The sequence below is a fragment of the Ictalurus punctatus genome, chromosome 26 (genome assembly GCF_001660625.3).
Source record: "Ictalurus punctatus breed USDA103 chromosome 26, Coco_2.0, whole genome shotgun sequence".
Classification (NCBI taxonomy): domain Eukaryota; kingdom Metazoa; phylum Chordata; class Actinopteri; order Siluriformes; family Ictaluridae; genus Ictalurus; species Ictalurus punctatus.
Window position 1 is genome coordinate 605,001 of NC_030441.2, and position 20,470 is coordinate 625,470.

Sequence of the window (20,470 nt, forward strand, 5' to 3'; positions counted from 1 at the left end):
TGAATCGATATTTGATGATACTGAATCTGATATGAAATGATTCATAAGGCAATGAGTCGATATTTCATGACACTGATTCCGATACGATACGAAACGATTCATAAAGCAATGAATCGATATTTGATGATACTGAATCTGATACGAAATGATTCATATGGCAATGAGTCAATATTTGATGACACTGAATCTGATACGATACGAAACGACTCATAAAGCAATGAATCGATATTTGATGATACTGAATCTGATATGAAACGATTCATGAGGCAATGAGTCGATCTTTGATGACACTAAATCTGATATGATACGAAACAATTCATAAAGCACTCCCCTCTTTCCCTCTCGCCATCTTTACAACAGAAATGCTTCTAGACGTCATACACAGTCTGCACTTTCACTTTGCCTTTGTTTGTGGGAATTTATTCCATTTAATTCGTTGCTATAAAACAAGACCTTTGCATCCGAGGACTGCTTTTACCCCAGCACAAAGCCCTCGAGCATGGGGCAGCGTGATACCTCCCTCAGTGGGCCTCTATTTATTAGCACTGGATTGTTGCAGTTCCCAGTCTGACCACTAGAATGCAACTGAAGCTAAGCATCTAGACAGGTGAGAAATCAACAGTATGGGCTTGTATCTGTCAAATATTAACATTAAAAGGTATTTTTAATGGAATATATGATGTATGAAGCTGTGAATGAAGACTTTATTATATATATATATATTTATGTGTGTGTGTGTGTGTGTGTGTGTATAGTGTGACTCTAACAGGAGGCCTGTTATAAAAAGTATAAAAGCGAGAGGATAAAAAACAAAGAGAAGAGTAAGTGAGATAGGGCTGGAGAGGAGGAGAGCCTGTAGCCTGCGGCTCCTCAAAGCTATAAATATCTAACTCATTTCTTTGATTTAAAAACAGAGGGGGGTTTCGGTGCAACCCCGTTTTCTTCATCCCCTCTTCTCTCTCGCTCTCTCTCTCTCTCTCTGATTGAAGCAGTGTCATCTACGATGTGGGCGAAGGAGTCAAATCATCAGTGTATTTTTCTCTCTTTTTTCTCTCCGTGTGTGTGTGTGTGTGTGTGTGTGTGTGTGTGTGTGTTCTCTCTGAGAAGTGACGCAAAGACCACAAACCGTATGATGTTATTGCAAGACAGAGAGAAAAAGGTAGAGAGAGTTTTTTTTTAAATGGCCAAAGCCTCGAGCAAATTCACACGGAGTTGACCGACTTTTCCCAAATCCACGCCGGATGTGTCGCATCACGACGTTCCGGAACGACCCCCTCACGGATACGAGAAGTTCCACGCGGAGGCGTGTTTTCGTAGGTTGTGTGTCTCTAGTACCGAATCTCAAGTTACCGTCCGTGCGGAATTTCTCGCGTGTCCGCGTGGGTTTCCCCCGTGGTCTCTGGTTTCCTCCCACCTTCGCACTTTCGCACTTTCGCACTTTCGTCCCACGTTCCTGACTTTAATCGTTAGTATCGTGTTTGAACTTTTAATAAAAAAACATTTAGATGACAGTGGATTAAACACGAACAGTGATGTACAGAATCGCCGGGGACTTGAGGCGATACGAGGAAAACATCACATCACGATACTTGAAGACGAACGTACGGTACGATAGACTGTCTGTCACGTAGAAACGTCAAGGTACTGATGATCTCTCGGAAAAGCGTATCGTGATGATACCGATATACCGATATCACCATCATCATATCATATCACTCGGCCTTAATGGACAGGAGATCAAGTACTAATCCCAAAGAGATTATTACAAGGAAGACTATCCCCGCAGCACGGGGAGAACATGCAAACTCCACACACACACACACACACACACACACACACAGCCACGGTGGGAATTGAACCCCGGAGGTGTGAGGCGAACGTGCTAACCACTAATCCACCGTGCACACACACGCACACACACGCGCGTGTGAATAGAAGATGTACAGTACACTCAGTAATGAATCCTAATCGAGTGTGTGAGTGTGTGTGTGATGATGAATGGACGTCATTTGATTCCTGCACGTGTGCATTATACATCCGTTACGATCTGGTCCTTCACGCGTTCTTTAAAGGTTCCGAGCACGTGCGAACGTCTAAATCTAACCTCAAGAGTGCGTGAAGAGTGTGAAGTGCGCGTGAAGAGTGTGTGAAGAGTGCGTGAGGGTGTAACGATATATAAACAACCCCTGAACGCATTGGACTTCCAACCTTTCTGATATAAAGAAGCATTAAGCGCATTAGCGAAGGCGCGCGCGTGTGTGTGCGTGTGTGTGTGTGTGTGCGCGCGATGTGGCTTCGATTTTACACGTCTCGGTAACTGTATACGTGGAGCTGCCGTGTTCTGGATCCCGATTGGACGAGGGGTGTCGATCGGATTCGTCTCCAGAGAGCAGCGCGGCTGCAGATCGCAGGTTTAATTATTATTACCTTCTAATACGATAAATGTAACTATAAACGGATAAAAACTATGAAGGAATAAAAATGCTCTTATCTGTATTATTATTATGATTATTATTATTATCATTATGAGTACAGTACAAACATCTCACGCACACACACACACACACACACACACACACACACACACACACACAGCTCTCACCTGAGTGTTTTATATTCCCTGTGTTTAATTATTTAATGTGTTTAATTACATACTGTTCCTGTCACTCATGATAAGATCAGCGTGATTCTTGTGTTTGTATGAGAATAATTAGACTTCTGTGTGTGTGTGTGTGTGTGTGTGTGTGTGTGTGTGTGTGTGTGTGTGTGTGATTAGAATTCTCTGATGTAAATGTGTCAGCTTTGACAGAACGCTACTCTGCATAATATAAAACAAACGCTTAAAGAAAAAGAACGAGTGCCATCTGATATCAGCGCGCCTTATTACGGCAAAGTGTGTGTGTGTGTGAGTGTGTGTGTGTGTGACTTGGCCTTGTCCTCTGGCGTGTTTTTTTTTTATAGCACGCCTCCTAACTATTAAGGAATTAGCTGTAACCAGGTTGTCAGGCGAGCGCGAATTTGCGATCTGGAAACGATAGGAAACGTAATAAACAGAAGGAGGAGAAGAAAAAAGATGACGAAAGAAAAAGTTCCGTTTTTTTCCCCTTCCTGCAGGAGAGGATTAGCAGAACCAGCGTGGGGGGGGGGGGGGGGGGGGGGTTGGGGGGGGGGGGGGTGCGAGCGGGGACTCGGTTTTGCTCGAGCTGCATGAATTTCATGCGCTAACCAGTTTTCTGGGACTTGGAGTTCTTTAGTTTTTCCCTCAAGGTAAAGTGTAATGAAGGACTAATGAATTCTGGGAGTTTTGGAGGTTTTTTCCCCCCTTCCATTCTGCCCTCAAGGATAAAGTAATGGAGGCATCATCTCGCTCTCGCGCTCTCTCTCTCTCTCTCTCTCTCTCTCTCTCTCACACACACACACACACACACGCACGCACGCACACACGCACGCACGCACACAGTTGCGATGTTTGACGGACGAGTGGTTGCTCAGCTATAAGGGTCATTTTTGTTTTGATGGATGAGAACATCGGTTAGATGGAGGGTTGGATAGATGGACAGATGGATGATTAGGTGTTGGATGGATGGATGGATGGATGATTAGGTGTTGGATGGATGGATGATTAGGTGTTGGATGGATGATTAGGTGTTGGATGGATGGATGGATGGATGGATGATTAGGTGTTGGATGGATGGATGGATGGATGGATGATTAGGTGTTGGATGGATGGATGATTAGGTGTTGGATGGATGGATGATTAGGTGTTGGATGGATGGATGGATGGATGGATGGATGATTAGGTGATGGATGGATGGATGATTAGGTGATGGATGGATGGATGATTAGGTGTTGGATGGATGGATGGATGGATGGATGGATGGTTAGATGGATGGATGATTAGGTGTTGGATGGATGGACGGATGGATGGATGGTTAGATGGATGGATGATTAGGTGTTGGATGGATGGATGGATGGATGGATGGATGGATGGATAGATGGATGGATGATTAGGTGTTGGATGGATGGATGATTAGGTGTTGGATGGATGGATGGATGGATGGATGGATGGATGGTTAGATGGATGGATGATTAGGTGTTGGATGGATGGATGGATGGATGGATGGATGGTTAGATGGATGGATGATTAGGTGTTGGATGGATGGATGATTAGGTGTTGGATGGACGGATGGATGGATGGATGGATGGATGGTTAGATGGATGGATGATTAGGTGATGGATGGACAGATGGATGGATGGATGGATGGAACAGACAAGTGCAGCGCTCTGAAGAAAGGATTCTCATGTAAATGTAAAACGAATAACACACACGGGGTTGTGCAGTTACAGGAAACCCATCAGTGATGACGCAGAGTTACAGCTCCGCCCCTCCGAAGGGGAGTGTTTTACAGTACCTGCACGTCCTGAAGTGTTTTATTCCTCCAACACGTTTTGTTATTATTAAAAGACTTTCATTTACTAAACGTCGTTATCGAGAACGACTCAGTTCCGTCTTCACCGCTGACGCCGGAGACTCCTGACAGAAGACGTCCCCATATCAACGATGATTTTGACCTACGACAAGCTGCAGCACGACAATCCAGCTACATGTAGCTCCGCCCACTTTCCTAAGGAACCAGAACCATCCTTACTTTCGAGGAGTTTCGAATTCACAGATTAAAATTCATTAATGAATGAATTAATTTTACACAAAGAAAGTAAAGAAAGGGTGCGTGCAAACGTGCGTAGTAACGAAAACGGATCCCGCTATCCGTACGGTCTACCCGAGGGATAAAATATTCCGCTCTGAACATCCGAGCTCCGCGGGAAGCGCGTCGTCGTGGACGTAAACATCGAACGGAAACGTTCAGAAAGCGTAACGGAAACGGCTCGGACGGACCGTCCTCAGCTCGCGGTACGTCTTCCCGATCCGTCAGCGGCGCCGCTACAGCACGGACGCGTCGTGTCGATCCGCTCTTTCACGAGTCTGACTGCTGTCTCTCTGCCACGCCACGCTGTCTCTTATACAATACGCCTCAATATCACGTATCACCGCGGCGTCTCCGTGCCGGGATTGTGCATTGTACTGGATGTTCATACTCATAAAAGGATTTTCGCCCCACCCCCACTCTTAGTCCAACAATACGTCCATTTTCTTTCGAAACGCTATTTTTAAAATGGTTTCTCGCCACTGAGGCACGGATTTCATCTTGCAGATGCTCTTCGACGAGTGCCGAGGGGTTTCAAATAAATTCTTTATAAAGAATTAACAGACACACAAAATGGCGTCCACGCCGATGGCATGGAGACGTCCAGGACTTGGCTCTAGCAGAGCTTTAGCATACTTCTGGAAAATCTGATGATGCAACTTCCTGTCGAACTTGTTTAACTTTCACGGCACAAGACGCGCCGTTTTGGAGCGCCTCTGACCCAGTCGTCTAACCGTCACGGTCCGGATCCTTACGCTCGGCCATTTTTCCCGCTCCCGACACGTCGACTTCGGGAACTGACTGTTCACTTCCTGCATGATAAACATCTCCCGCCCTTTCACAGGCGCCACGGTGACGACATAATCGACGTTATTCACGTCACCTGACTGATTAGAAACTTATACTAATAAGTGTGCATAGTAGTCTCCGAAATAAGACGGATGGAAAAACATTTTGCTGTTTAACCCCCTCTGTGTGTGTGTGTGTGTGTGTGTGTCCTGCTTCAATCCAGATTTCCACTCAGTACCTGGAGTGTTCCAGAAGTGTGTGAGTGATAAACCCCTGCAGAAAGAGCAGGCATTGTTGATTAGATACGCTCGTGGGTAATGAGTGAGGTGCGAGGGGACTGTAGAGTCACGCAGCCAATCAGTGACAGTCGTGCTAGTCAGGTGATCACACAGACTGACACGCCCCCTCGATCTGATCTCCGCCAGTTTCAGCCGTTTGTCGTTCCCGGCGCGAACCCGGTCGACGGTCCGATCACGCCGTTAGCGAGACGTCGCGATACTAGTCTGCCAGTCGAGATCGTTACCTCTGTCGAAGCTCGGAGTGTAACAGAACACCAACCCTCAGCCCCTACAGCTGCGTAACCCGTGCACGTGCGAGTGCTGCAGTGTGCATACCTCCCGCCCCTTTTAATCCGAGTCCCGGTGCGCATCGGGATATCGGTGTGAACGTGTGCGCGAGCTATTCATGAGCCGAATTAGTTTTGGAGCGCATAAACGACTCGGTGTCTCACGCCGTAATTCTGTCACCTTTTAAAGACGCAGTCATTACTCTAGAGGAACTCGGCTGGTGACTGCAGCAGTGCTCCAGGCTGAGGGTTCTCTTATTCTCTCTCTCTCTCTCTCTCTACTAGGATTGAATCGTCTCGACACAATATCACACCGTCACGATTCCCAATAATGTTATATCACCGGACCCGCCAGCATTTGTGCATCTTGCGTGCGCCGTAATTTACCGTCGGAGTACACTAGTGCGAGTTATTACCCAAAAAACACCCCAGCTTCTATCTGTTTCCCTCAAACACACACACACACACACACACACACACACACACACGAAAGCTCTGGAATGACGCACAGTTCCGTACGTGTATCGAAATCCCAGTTATTAACAGACGGCGCCTGGAAGCTCCGCCCACTTTCTTCGATCTCACCTCGCGTTCTGTCTTATATATATATATATATATATATATACACGGATTACATCAACACTGTGAGAAACCTGGCGCTGCCACCAAGCAGTTCCCGACTTGTAATATTATTATTATTATTATTATTATTATTATTATTATTATTATTATTATTATTATTACACCCTCGTCTACGCTCCTCAAACCTGAAATGGTGCTTATACTCTTTTTAGTCTTTCATCTTCCGAAGGATTAAATCGTTATCTTGACGTTTTAAATAGTAAATCACAAGGGGGGGGGTTGGGAAAAGGGGCGGGGCAAAAACGACCAAATATCGCCCACTCCTAATTATCATTCTCTCATTTCTCCTCTCCAGGACGACAGCTCGTCGTTTTTCCAGTTCAGCGCATCGCTCCATCAGGAGGCCCTGCTCATGCTGGCTGTCATGGAGGAGTACGACTGGCACGTGTTCTCCGTGGTGACGACCAGGTTCCCCGGCCACCAGGAGTTCGTGGCGACCATCCGCGTGACCGTGGAGCACAGTTTCGTACGCTGGGACCTGCAGAGCGTGGTGACGCTAGACGGCGTGGGCGAGCCCGAAGACCGAGCGCACGTGCAGCTCAAGCGCATCCAGTCGCCCGTCATTCTGCTCTACTGCTCCAAGGACGAGGCCGAGCTGGTGCTGGCCGAGGCCCGGTCGCTCGGGTTGGTCGGCGCCGGCTTCGTGTGGATCGTCCCGAGTCTCACGTCCGGCAGCCCCGAGCGTACAGCGGAAACCTTTCCGCCGGGGACCATTTCCATAGCGTACGACGAGTGGGACTATCCGCTGGAGACGCGCGTGAGGGACGCGGTGGGGATTTTCAGTCACGCCGCCGCCGCCATGTTTCAAGAGCAAGGACGCATACCGGACGGGACGGTCAGCTGCTCGGGTCAAGCGGAGAAGCCAGAGGTTCCTCCCAGCGCGTTACGCAGGTACGTTTACATTTTACGCATAGATATCCCATCACGCGTGGTTCAGCAGACCTCACGCCGTACAAACGTGTCGAAACCGATCTCGTCAGAGCCTGCTCAGCGCGGCACTGCGTCTACTAGCGGGCCAGGCGTTTTTCAATCAGCTGTAAGTGTTCTAAATTGAATCCGCATGGAAATCTGACCACGGAAGAAGAAACGATTTGCTCCCGAATCTATATTCCGACTTCATCCAGATCATTCGTCGTCCGAAATATTTAACGCGCACACGTATTCGACTGCCGAGGTTGGCAGGTGTTGCGCATGAATCTATTCACGTGTGTCTTCCTTTCGCCGCCGGTAATCGTACCTGGCTAATTGTTTTTGACACTCCGCAAGCTGTGCTTGTTTTGATAACAGACAGCCCAGGGTTCATCCCGTGCAGTGTTGTGACAGGAGATCACCGGGATATTACAGCCACAGACGGAGAAACCCAACACAAAATATGGCGCACGTCCTCTCAGAAGGATCTCAGAAGGATTCCGTCTTTTTTTCGCCGACTTACATTAAAGCGCTGCCGGATATACCGTACAGGATATAGTTTCTAGCTGAGATCAGTACTGAAGTGGCGTGATGGAGCGGAGGTCGAGGATCTGTCAGAGCTACGTTTCTCACAGCGCAGTGTGTTTCCATACACTCCACATATATATATATATACCTCATGTCTAGGCCACGCCCACATCAGGTTTAAATCCAGCTACATATACAGATAGTGCCATTGTGTTGGCATATAGTACGGGCTTTTTGTCTTTTTTTTTTGTACAGAAAGCTATCAAGATTCAGGAGTTGCCATGGGTTCCCATCACTCACTCTGTGTCTCCGCGCTGGAAAGTGTGTGCTGAGTAGGCGTTTCTCTTTTGATCTTTCTCTCTCTCTCTCGGTTGCTAAGGTGGTTTGTATCTGGGACACTGCAGACCGAGAACATTTACATGACGAGCTCGTCCGCGGCGCACGCGTCACGGAAACGCTCCTCCGCAAAGTGGACTCCTGAACGTCGTTACTTTCGCCGCCCGGGGCGTAGTGCCATTAAACTGTGCTAAATCGACGAGGATAAAAAGCGACGGGGTGTTTTTACAAGCTCTCGCCGCGCTCCGGGCGAAAGCCTCGCCGTTAACGCCGGAGAGAGGAAGAGAGAGAGGTTATGTTCATATAAGAGTCATTATGCAAATTAGCGCTGCGGTGAGAGAAGTAGCCGAGTCTCAGGAGCAGGTGTATAGACCTGACCTTATTTTTACACACTGTCCGCCTTCAGGCAAAACACCTCTCTCTCTCTCTCTCTCTCTCTCTCTCTCTCTCTCTCCCTACTTTATTTATTTCTTAAGTTGAGTTCTCTATTCTGATTGGTCACATTAAAGGCTTCTTCCTCCTATTATTATTATTAGTATTATGTTACCGTTTCTATAGTAGCAGGGACTTACGGTGGATGCCGGACGCTCCGCACATACGGATTACACTGACGCGTTTACAGTCACGCAGGGTGACACGTATGGAAGGAGTCTCCAGTGTCAGCGCTTTGTAAAAGCTCCAGAGAAAGAATAAGAGAGACGCTGGTGAGGGTGAGGGACAGACCGTTTATAACTGCTATAACACACGTGTACGTGAGCGACACGCGACACTGAAATGAGTATCGTACTTAGTAGTAGTAGTAGACGGTACCGAAAAAAATATTTTTTAAATACAATAATGTTTGAATCGTTATTTCACATTTCCGAGGTCTTCTCTTTCTGTGCTGCGGATGAGTTCTATCTACACCGCTACACACACACACACACGCACACGCACCGAGCGAGGTCTGGCATGCGCGTCTCATTATTCCTCGGTAAATACTCGGGATTTTGTTTGATCTGCAGGAGAATGGATGCCTCCACACCCGGGCGCTAACCGGATCTCGGGACGTGTTTAACGTCCTCAGCAGCCGTGCGCCGGCAGAAAGGCTTTTAAACGCGTGATAGAAATTCTCAATCTCTCTCCTCAGAGCGTCTGGGGGGTTTTTTTTTTTTAACCCGAGGTCTTTACAAACCGGTCCTGCTCGCCGAACCGACGGCGGAACGAGAGGAACGAGACACGAGCTACCTCGACACGAGCGACTGACGTTTGCTCGCGGCTCCAGACGAAACAGGCGTTTATTAGCGAACGGTCAGCGCTCGGTTCTCCAGAGACGACCCGGGTTTATTTATTCACCGCTCAGACCAGGACGATCGTCCACTCCGATTCCGCATCACGCTAATAAAATACGTCGCTCCAGCCGAGGCATTGACTTTTCCCCGCTGTTTTTTTTCTCCTGCTGACGCTTAACGCTTAGAAGAATCGATGGACACCAAAGGCGCTGGTGCAGTCCGGTAATCAATCCGTACAGGTTGACCTATACGCCGAATGATTTTCTCCCCACGTGCGCCGCACGTTTATTTATTTATTTCATTGGAACGGATCCCTGCTGAGGGACTCGCTGAGGTGGGCATTTTTTTTAAAAATGATAAGGCGTGGCCACGAGTTAATATCTAATCTCCTGTTTAGGGCCGTCTTGCATTATGCGTCTGAATATCTTTATATCATTTCAAACGCTCGATTCCGATTGGTCAGGAGATGTCCGTTCGCTGTATCGACTGGTTCGTTATCGTTTCCGTAGCAACGGCACATTCGCGGGGACTCGTGCGGCAGACGCGCCCAACGTAAACAGCTTGCGTAATTGTCGATATGTGAAGAGATGACGTTCATGGAAGGAGTCTCCAGTGTCGGCGAGACACTCCGTCGGGGGGGGGGGGGGGGGGGGGTACGTGTGTTTTTAGGTGCTCTAGCGAAATAACGTTTCATGGAACGTTAAATGTAACTATAAACGGATAAAAAAAGTATGTCTGTTGTTAATGAATGAAAAATCGTGACTGTTGATTACTTGCGTATTTCAGCACACCCCCTTGTGGTGTATCCTGTACACGACGCCCGTCCGTCGTCCCGAATCCGTCGCCATGACGCCCAGTCCTAACCCTCGTGTGAAAACACGTTTATATCTTTCTTATCAGCTACACGAAAAGATAAACTATGGGTTCGATATTTATTTATTTCTGGGCTCGTCTGATGTGTGATTAGAGAGTGAAACATGTTCACACACTCGCGCGAGGTTTAAGAGAGCGCTCCGACACAGCTGGGGGGGAAATCGATGCTCATTTTTCCGCTGCGGTGAACTTTGATATATGAACTGCGCCCATGCCTCCACCACACACACACACACACACTCACACACACACACAGCCGCATCAGTGTAGCAGGTGGCTCAGCTCGCTCTCTGTTTATGCCTAAAGCTAAACTACATTCCTCACTCAGTTTTTTCTTCACACAGAAATGTAGCATGTTAAAGATATATTACAGTGTACAGTAGGACAGTAACGTTTACGTGGGTTTTTAAACCATAAGGTCAAAATGGGAAGAAAAAAACACAACACTGCAACTAAATAAACTAATGTGCGTTCGGAATAAATAAATAAATAAATAAATAACCTTAAAGATAAAAATGTAACTAAAAAAAAACCTAACGTCAAAGTTAAATTAATCAGGAGCGAATAAGAAGGTCGACGTTGTAATTATAAATAAATAAAACAAAGGTCAAACTTGGAACTGAAAAAAAAAAATGTCAAAGGAGTAAGCTTAAAATTAAAATAATAATAATAATAATAAAAAACTTCAAGGTTGAATTTCAAAAAGGTTAAAGGTCAAAATTGGAATAATAAAATATCTCAATAGAATAATATATTAAAAACATAATGTCAAAGTTCAAATGATCAAAATGTCAAAGTTGTTCATAAGGTCAAAGTTTGGGTGGAAAAAAAAAACATTTTTTGAAAATGGAAAATTTTAGCGCAATTCAATATATATATATATAAAAAACTATGTTAAAATTTAAAAAAAAAAGAAAAAAAAAAGATTAATTAGTAAAATCAATCATGATGTTAAGTTTAATGTTACAATTACCCTGAGGTCAATTATTACAATAATAAAAAAAATAATTAATCTGGTAGTTGGAACTTTACAAAAGAAATTCATGTCAAAATGTGAATTAAAAAAAGTTCATGCCGATATTGAAATAATAATAAACAGCAAGTTTTTTGGACTTATTTTGGAATATTTAAAAAAAAAAAAAAAGATAAGATTATAATAATTAACACTGTGTGGTGGTTGAGCTGATTCAGCAGTAATAAACGATAAATAAACCGAGTCCGATTCTCCAGGTCCGATTCTCCAGGTCCGATTCTCCAGGTCCGATTTTCCAGGTCCGATTCTGAAGCCTTGCAGAACTCCGGCCTCTGAGACGATCAGAGCGAATAAGAAAGGAGCCTCTTCCTCTTCTCTGACCTTTGAGAAGGTGTGAAGAATGAGGATAATCACAGCGACTCGTACACGATCGCTTTCAGACCAGACACCCGTCTGCTCCCAATCCCTCGCTCCCTCCCTCCATCTTCCCCTCGCTCCCTCCCTCCATCTTCCCCTCGCTCCCTCCCTCCATCTTCCCCTCACTCCCTCCCTCCATCTTCCCCTCACTCCCTCCCTCCATCTTCCCCTCACTCCCTCCCTCCATCTTTCCCTCACTCCCTCCCTCATTCCCCTGTTTCCCTCCCTCCATCTTCCCCTCACTCCCTCCCTCATTCCCCTGTTTCCCTCCCTCCATCTTCCCCTCGCTCCCTCCCTCCATCTTCCCCTCACTCCCTCCCTCATTCCCCTGTTTCCCTCCCTCCATCTTCCCCTCGCTCCCTCCCTCCATCTTCCCCTCACTCCCTCCCTCATTCCCCTGTTTCCCTCCCTCCATCTTTCCCTCACTCCCTCCCTCCATCTTTCCCTCACTCCCTCCCTCCATCTTTCCCGTATCCCTCCATCTTTCCCCTGTTTCCCTCCCTCCATATTTCCCTCCCTCCATCTTTCCTGTATCCCTCCATCTTTCCCCTGTTTCCCTCCCTCCATCTTCCCCTCACTCCCTCCCTCCATCTTTCCCCTGTTTCCCTCCCTCCATCTTTCCCTCCCTCCCTCCCTCCCTCATTCCCTTGTTTACCTCCCTCCATCTTTCCCTCACTCCCTCCCTCCATCTTTCCCTCACTCCCTCCCTCCATCTTTCCCTCACTCCCTCCCTCCATCTTTCCCTCACTCCCTCCCTCCATCTTTCCCCTGTTTCCCTCCCTCCATCTTTCTGTCACTCTCTCCCTCCATCTTTCCCTCACTCCCTCCCTCCATCTTTCCCTCCCTCCATCTTTCCCTCACTCTCTCTCTCCATCTTTCCCTCACTCCCTCCCTCCATCTTTCCCTCCCTCCATCTTTCCCTCACTCTCTCTCTCCATCTTTCCCTCACTCCCTCCCTCCATCTTTCCCGTATCCCTCCATCTTTCCCCTGTTTCCCTCCCTCCATATTTCCCTCCCTCCATCTTTCCTGTATCCCTCCATCTTTCCCCTGTTTCCCTCCCTCCATCTTCCCCTCACTCCCTCCCTCCATCTTTCCCCTGTTTCCCTCCCTCCATCTTTCCCTCCCTCCCTCCCTCCCTCATTCCCTTGTTTACCTCCCTCCATCTTTCCCTCACTCCCTCCCTCCATCTTTCCCTCACTCCCTCCCTCCATCTTTCCCCTGTTTCCCTCCCTCCATCTTTCCCTCACTCTCTCTCTCCATCTTTCCCTCACTCCCTCCCTCCATCTTTCCCTCACTCTCTCTCTCCATCTTTCCCTCACTCCCTCCCTCCATCTTTCCCTCACTCCCTCCCTCCATCTTTCCCTCACTCCCTCCCTCCATCTTTCCCTCACTCCCTCCCTCCATCTTTCCCTCACTCCCTCCCTCCATCTTTCCCGTATCCCTCCCTCCATCTTCCCCTCACTCCCTCCCTCATTCCCTTGTTTCCCTCCCTCCATCTTCCCCTCACTCCCTCCCTCATTCCCTTGTTTCCCTCCCTCCATCTTTCCCTCACTCCCTCCCTCCATCTTTCCCCGTTTCCCTCCCTCCATCTTTCCCCTGTTTCCCTCCCTCCATATTTCCCCCCTTTCCCTCCCTCCATCTTTCCCTCACTCCCTCCCTCCATCATTCCCCTGTTTCCATCCCTCCATCTTTCCCTCCCCTCCCTCCGAATAACAATCTGACCGTGAGCGTTTTCTCGGAAACGGATTTAGGGACGTTGGCTCTGAGTCGTGAGGGCATGATAACGAAAAGCTGACCAGTCTGTACTACAGCGCTCCGTTCGGGGACTGAGCGAATCAGTCGAAGTACAACCCCAGGTCCAAAAAAGTTGGGACGCCGTGTAAAACGTAAACAGAAGGCGATGATCTGCGAATCTCATAAAACCCGTACTTTATTCACAATAGAACACAGAAATCACATCACATGTTGAAACGGGAAATAAACGAGGTCATTCGGAATCCGATGCCGCAACACGTCTCATTTCGTAACTAATTATGTTAACTGGCAGCAGGTCAGTGAGATGACTGGGTCTAAAAAGAGGATCTTAGAGAGGCGGATTCTCTCAGAAGTAAAGATGGGATGGAATCTGGACGGAAGCAGATGTTGCTCTAAAACCTGTGTATACCTTTCAGCATTGATGATGCCTTTCCAGATGTGCCAGCTGCCCATTCCATAGACACTAATGCACCGCCATACCATCAGACACGCGGGCTTTTGAACTGAGCGCTGATTAAAAGCCGGACGGTCCCCCTCCTCTTCAGTCCTCTTTAGTTTAGAGTTTCCAAAAAGAATTTAAAATTCGCTTCGTCTGACCACAGAACAGTTTTCCACGTCGCCTCGGTCCATTTTAAATGAGCTTTGTCCCAGAGAACATGGCGGTGTTTCTGGATCATGTTCACATACGGCTTCTTCTCTGCGTGACAGAGCTTTACCCAGCGTCTGTGGGTGTCACGGCGAACCGTGTTCACAGACAGTGAGTACTGGAGGTGTTTCTGAGCCCGTGCCGTGATTTCCTTTACAGAATCAGGCCTGTTTTTAACGCGGTGCCGCCTGAGGACCCGAAGATCACGGGCATGCGATGTTGATTTTCCCCCTCGTCCCGTACGCACAGAGATTTCTCCAGACTCTCCGAATATTTTGATGATATTACGTCCTGTAGATGATGAGATATTCAGTCTTCGCAATTTTACGCGGAGGAACATTATTCTGAAATCGTTCCACAGGTTGTAGACGCAGTTTTTCGCAGATTGGTGAACCTCTGCCCTCTATCTTTACTTATGAGAGACTCCGCCTCTCTAAGATCCTCTTTTTATACCCAATCATCTTACTGATCCATTCCCAATCAACCTCCAGCTGTTTCTTTTGACTAACACTTACTTCTCCAGCCTTCTGTTGCCCCGTCCCAACTTTTTTTGAGACGTATCGCGGCCATCGAATTCAAAATTACCTTCTTTTTTCTTTCTTTCTTTCTTAAAGCGGTACATTTCCTCAGTTTACACGTGTGATATGTTTTCTCTGCTCTGTTGTGAATGACGGACGGGTTTTATGAGATTCGCAGATCATCGCGTTCTGTTTTTATTTACGTTTTACACAGCGTCCTAACTTTTTTTTGGAATCGGGGTCGTATAAAGAAAAATAAACACACACACACATACAAAAAAAAAAAAAAAAAAAAAAAAAGCCCGAGCTGTTAGTCCTGATGTAGAGTACACAAATATTTGAATAATGATGCATCGTGTATCGAAAAGCGATGACAGCTCATCTGGCATGAAAAAGAGACTTGTAATCTGCCTTAGGTCCTGAGAACACTCAATCTCTGACTTGTTGTGTGTGTGTGTGTGTGTGTGTGTGTGTGTGTGAGAAGTGTCCCAGGCCGTAGGTGGAGCTAAACTTAGATGCTGGAGGAAGGAGCTGACTTTTCCCTGCGTCTGCTCGGTAATAAAGGAGGCGATGCCTGTTCGCCTTTTAGGGTGGTGATATATGAGTACGGCTGTATACCGTACAACATCATAATGACATTACATCATTATTTCTAGACGCCGTGCGGCTGCCGAAATACGCTCCGGGATTATTAAAACAAGATGCGTATTTTTTTTTTTTTTAAAGAACAAACATACCTTGCAAAAAAAAAACAAAAAAAACACAGTAAAGGAATAATCACCACTCTGTATCACTGTAATATATTCATATATATAAATATATACATACAGTACGTACATATATACAGTGGATATAAAAAAGTCTACACACCCTTGTTAAAATGAAGCAAATGAACGACACTAAGATAAATCGAGTCGGATCTTTTCTCACCTCTAATGTGCAATTGCGAAGTAAACAAATAAAGTTAAAGAAACGACCAGAAACTTTTTTTTTATTTAGGGAAAACGGGAAGAGAAAAAAAAAAACTTTGCAGTGACCTGGTTGCGTAAGTATACACACCCCTAAACTAATACTTTGTTGAAGCAGCTTTTGATGTTATTACTCCGCTGGGTGTTTTCGAGGACGAGTCTGTCAGCGTGTCGGATCTCGACTCGGTATTATTTTACGCGGGGACACTCTTTATTACAGGAACATTCCAGATCCAGCAGACCGTGAGGGCGTCGCCTGTGCACAGGTCACACGGGTTTTTAGTCGGATTCAGGTCTGGGTCTTGGTCTTCTCGTGGTGAAGCTGTTCCTTTGTCGTCGTGCTGAAAGGGGAAATTCCTTTTCGTCTTCGGTTGACTAGGAGACACCTGAAGGTTCTGCACTGAAATCCACTGGTATCTGGAGGTATTCAGGATTCCCTCCAGTTCTGGCTGAAGAAAGGCAGCTCTAAAGCATGTGGCACCAACACCGTGCCTCGCCCTGGCGTTCATGGAGTGATTAGCGGTCTTGTTCTGGCTTGTTTTGTTCTAGCGTGGTCTCATCGGATCAGAACACATTCTATCACATGGGTTTGGGGTGAGTTATTGCTGTCAGTTGCTAACTAATAATCCTGAATAACTTCATAACCGTGAAACTGTGATGGAAATACAGTCTGATACGGACCAATACAGACTAATACAGACCAGTACAGTCTGATAGAGACCAATACAGTCTGATACAGACAGATACAGTCTGATACAGACTAATACAGTCTGATACAGACAGATACAGACCAATACAGTCTGATAGAGACCAATACAGTCTGATACAGACAGATACAGTCTGATACAGACCAATACAGTCTGATACAGACAGATACAGACCAATACAGTCTGATACAGACGAATACAGACCAATATAGTCTGATACAGACCAATACAGACTAATACAGACCAATATAGTCTGATACAGACCAATACAGACTAATACAGACCAATATAGTCTGATACAGACCAATACAGACTGATACAGACCAATACAGACTGATACAGACCAATACAGACTGATACAGACCAATACAGTCTGATACAGACAGATACAGTCTGATAGAGACCAATACAGTCTGATACAGACTAGTACAGTCTGATACAGACGAATACAGTCTGATACAGACCAATACAGACTTATACAGACCAATACAGACTGATACAGACCGATACAGACTGATACAGACCGATACAGTCTGATACAGACAGATACAGACTAGTACAGTCTGATACAGACCAATACAGACTGATACAGACCAATACAGACTGATACAGACCGATACAGTCTGATACAGACCAATACAGACTGATACAGACCGATACAGTCTGATACAGACCGATACAGTCTGATACAGACCAATACAGTCTGATACAGACCAATACAGACTGATACAGACCAGTACAGTCTGATAGAGACCAATACAGTCTGATACAGACCAATACAGTCTGATACAGACCAATACAGACTAATACAGACCAGTACAGTCTGATAGAGACCAATACAGTCTGATACAGACAGATACAGTCTGATACAGACTAATACAGTCTGATACAGACAGATACAGACCAATACAGTCTGATAGAGACCAATACAGTCTGATACAGACAGATACAGTCTGATACAGACCAATACAGTCTGATACAGACAGATACAGACCAATACAGTCTGATACAGACGAATACAGACCAATATAGTCTGATACAGACCAATACAGACTAATACAGACCAATATAGTCTGATACAGACCAATACAGACTAATACAGACCAATATAGTCTGATACAGACCAATACAGACTGATACAGACCAATACAGACTGATACAGACCAATACAGTCTGATACAGACAGATACAGTCTGATAGAGACCAATACAGTCTGATACAGACTAGTACAGTCTGATACAGACGAATACAGTCTGATACAGACCAATACAGACTTATACAGACCAATACAGACTGATACAGACCGATACAGACTGATACAGACCGATACAGTCTGATACAGACAGATACAGACTAGTACAGTCTGATACAGACCAATACAGACTGATACAGACCAATACAGACTGATACAGACCGATACAGTCTGATACAGACCAATACAGACTGATACAGACCGATACAGTCTGATACAGACCGATACAGTCTGATACAGACCAATACAGTCTGATACAGACCAATACAGACTGATACAGACCGATACAGTCTGATAGAGACCAATACAGTCTGATACAGACCAATACAGTCTGATACAGACCAATACAGACTAATACAGACCAATATAGTCTGATACAGACAGATACAGTCTGATACAGACCAATACAGTCTGATACAGACCAATACAGACTAATACTGACTAATACAGTCTGATACAGACCAATACAGACTAATACTGACTAATACAGTCTGATAGAGTCTGATACAGACTAATACAGTCTGATACAGACCAATACAGACTAACACAGACTAATACAGTCTGATACAGACTAATATAATCTGATACAGACTAATACAGTCTGATACAGACTAATACAGACCAATACAGTCTGATACAGAACAATAAGACTAATACAGACTAATACAGTCTGATACAGACTAATATAATCTGATACAGACTAATACAGTCTGATACAGACTAACACAGACTAATACAGTCTGATACAGACTAATATAATCTGATACAGACTAATACAGTCTGATACAGACTAATACAGACCAATACAGTCTGATACAGAACAATAAGACTAATACAGACTAATACAGTCTGAATCACAGCAAAATTGATTCTTTTTGTTTCCTGTTTGGTTTGGTTTCACTTTTGAATAATATAAATGAGCTAAAATCTGTTTGTCTGAGAGGCGTGTAAGGCGTACAACGTTCCGTTCACTGGTACAAAATATATCAACGGAAAGATGTCGAATTCTACCAAGTGTATGTAGAAATCATAAAAAATCCCCCAAGCACCGAGAACACGGATCTGAAGCTGAATAAATGATTCGATAACGATATAAATAACGTGTTTAAAGCTGGAGTTTGGTCATTGGGTTTGACCCACAGATTCACTTACTTCAGGTGAGTCGATTCCGAGTCAAATCACTTTCTCACAGTTCATTCAGAACCGGACCGAGCTGACCTGGATGCTTTCGTGACGGTTGTTTCATTCCCCCGCGCTCAGCTGTGTTCTCAACCGCGTAAAGAACCGCAGTAAAGTGGAGAACACACCAGGGTTTCCGTTCAAACACACTAAACACTCTGTTTGTGTAAACACACCGGAATAGCGAGCACATGGGATTTTAGCTTTTAGGTTGAATCTGCACCTGCACACACTAGCAAAAAAAAAAAACACCTTTAAAGACGACCGTTTAATCCAAAGAAGACCTGAAAAACTCCAAGTGGAAAAGCACAGAGAGAGAGAGAGAGAGAGAGAGAGAGAGAGAGAGAGAGAGAACGCAACGTTAGCAACAAATGCACCTGCAGAGCTTGCAAGAAAATTCTCCAAAAACATTCAAGCCAAGAGACGTTAGAAAACAGTAACTGGCTCAATTTAATAAAGAAGGCCCAGGGAGGCTGTGCAGGTCTCCATCAGCATATCCATCATGTAGCACAAGTTCAAACGAGGAGCTGTGAAAGCTTACTAACAAGGAAATAGCTCATTAGCCTGAGTGAGAGCAGCCATCACAGAGGAGCAGCAGATGAAAACAAATGACTCTGTGAGAGCTACTGGATGATCTCTCTCTCGATATATGCCGTATACAGCTATATACAGTATACAGTACATGCTGTAATGATCTACAGTCCCCTCCGAAAGTATTGGAACACGAGACCGGGTCATTAGTGTGTGCGGAACACCGAGGACGTCTGGGTTCGAGATCAGAAGATGGAGATGAGACGAGAGTTCAGGATTTCAGTTTTTATTTCCTGGTGTTTACGTCTAGACGTGTTAAACACCATGAAACACACAACCTTCTGTATCAGAACACACTGTTTTTAGGTGAGCAAAAGTATAGGAACAGTCTTGAAGTAAATAACACTTAATATTTGTTGTATATATTGTTGAAGAATAACATGACTCTGTTCGTCTGCGTGTTCTCCAGGTATATGATGGGTGTAAATCTGGAGGGCAGAGATCTGTCGTTCATGGACGACGGTTATCAGGTGAACCCTAAACTGGTGGTTATCGTACTCAACAACGAGCGGGAATGGGAGAAGGTGAGTTTCTTTTGCTTTTCTTTCACTTTTAATATCTTTCTTCTCAACCCAAAACTGAAGGTGGTGGGCAGGGTGGTCATCCTGGTCAGGGTGGTGGTCCGAGTCTGCCCCGGGACTTCCGGGGGGAAGTTTTGGTTGGGAAAAGTTACGTTGAACAGTGGTGTAGATCTGTGGTGTCGTTAGTGTTCAGGGTGAGACGGTGAGACTGAGCAGCGGTTCGAAAAGAGAGAGAATAAAGAGAGTGTTTATAGCTGCTGTAACGTAAAGTGAGAACAAGAAGGAACTCACTTCGCCGACGTTCCGCACCGTTACATGTAACA

General features: G+C 45.7%; 1 protein-coding gene across 1 annotated transcript in view; it reads left to right on the top strand.

Moving 5' to 3' along the window:
• The window catches only part of grin2ab (glutamate receptor, ionotropic, N-methyl D-aspartate 2A, b), a 78,742-nt gene that overhangs the window by 46,068 nt on the left and 12,204 nt on the right, over positions 1-20,470 (top strand). The window contains exons 3-4 of the mRNA XM_017456816.3: positions 6,998-7,593; positions 20,036-20,150. Of these exons, the coding sequence (XP_017312305.1) occupies positions 6,998-7,593; positions 20,036-20,150 (711 nt within the window). The remainder of the gene's footprint in view (positions 1-6,997; positions 7,594-20,035; positions 20,151-20,470) is intronic.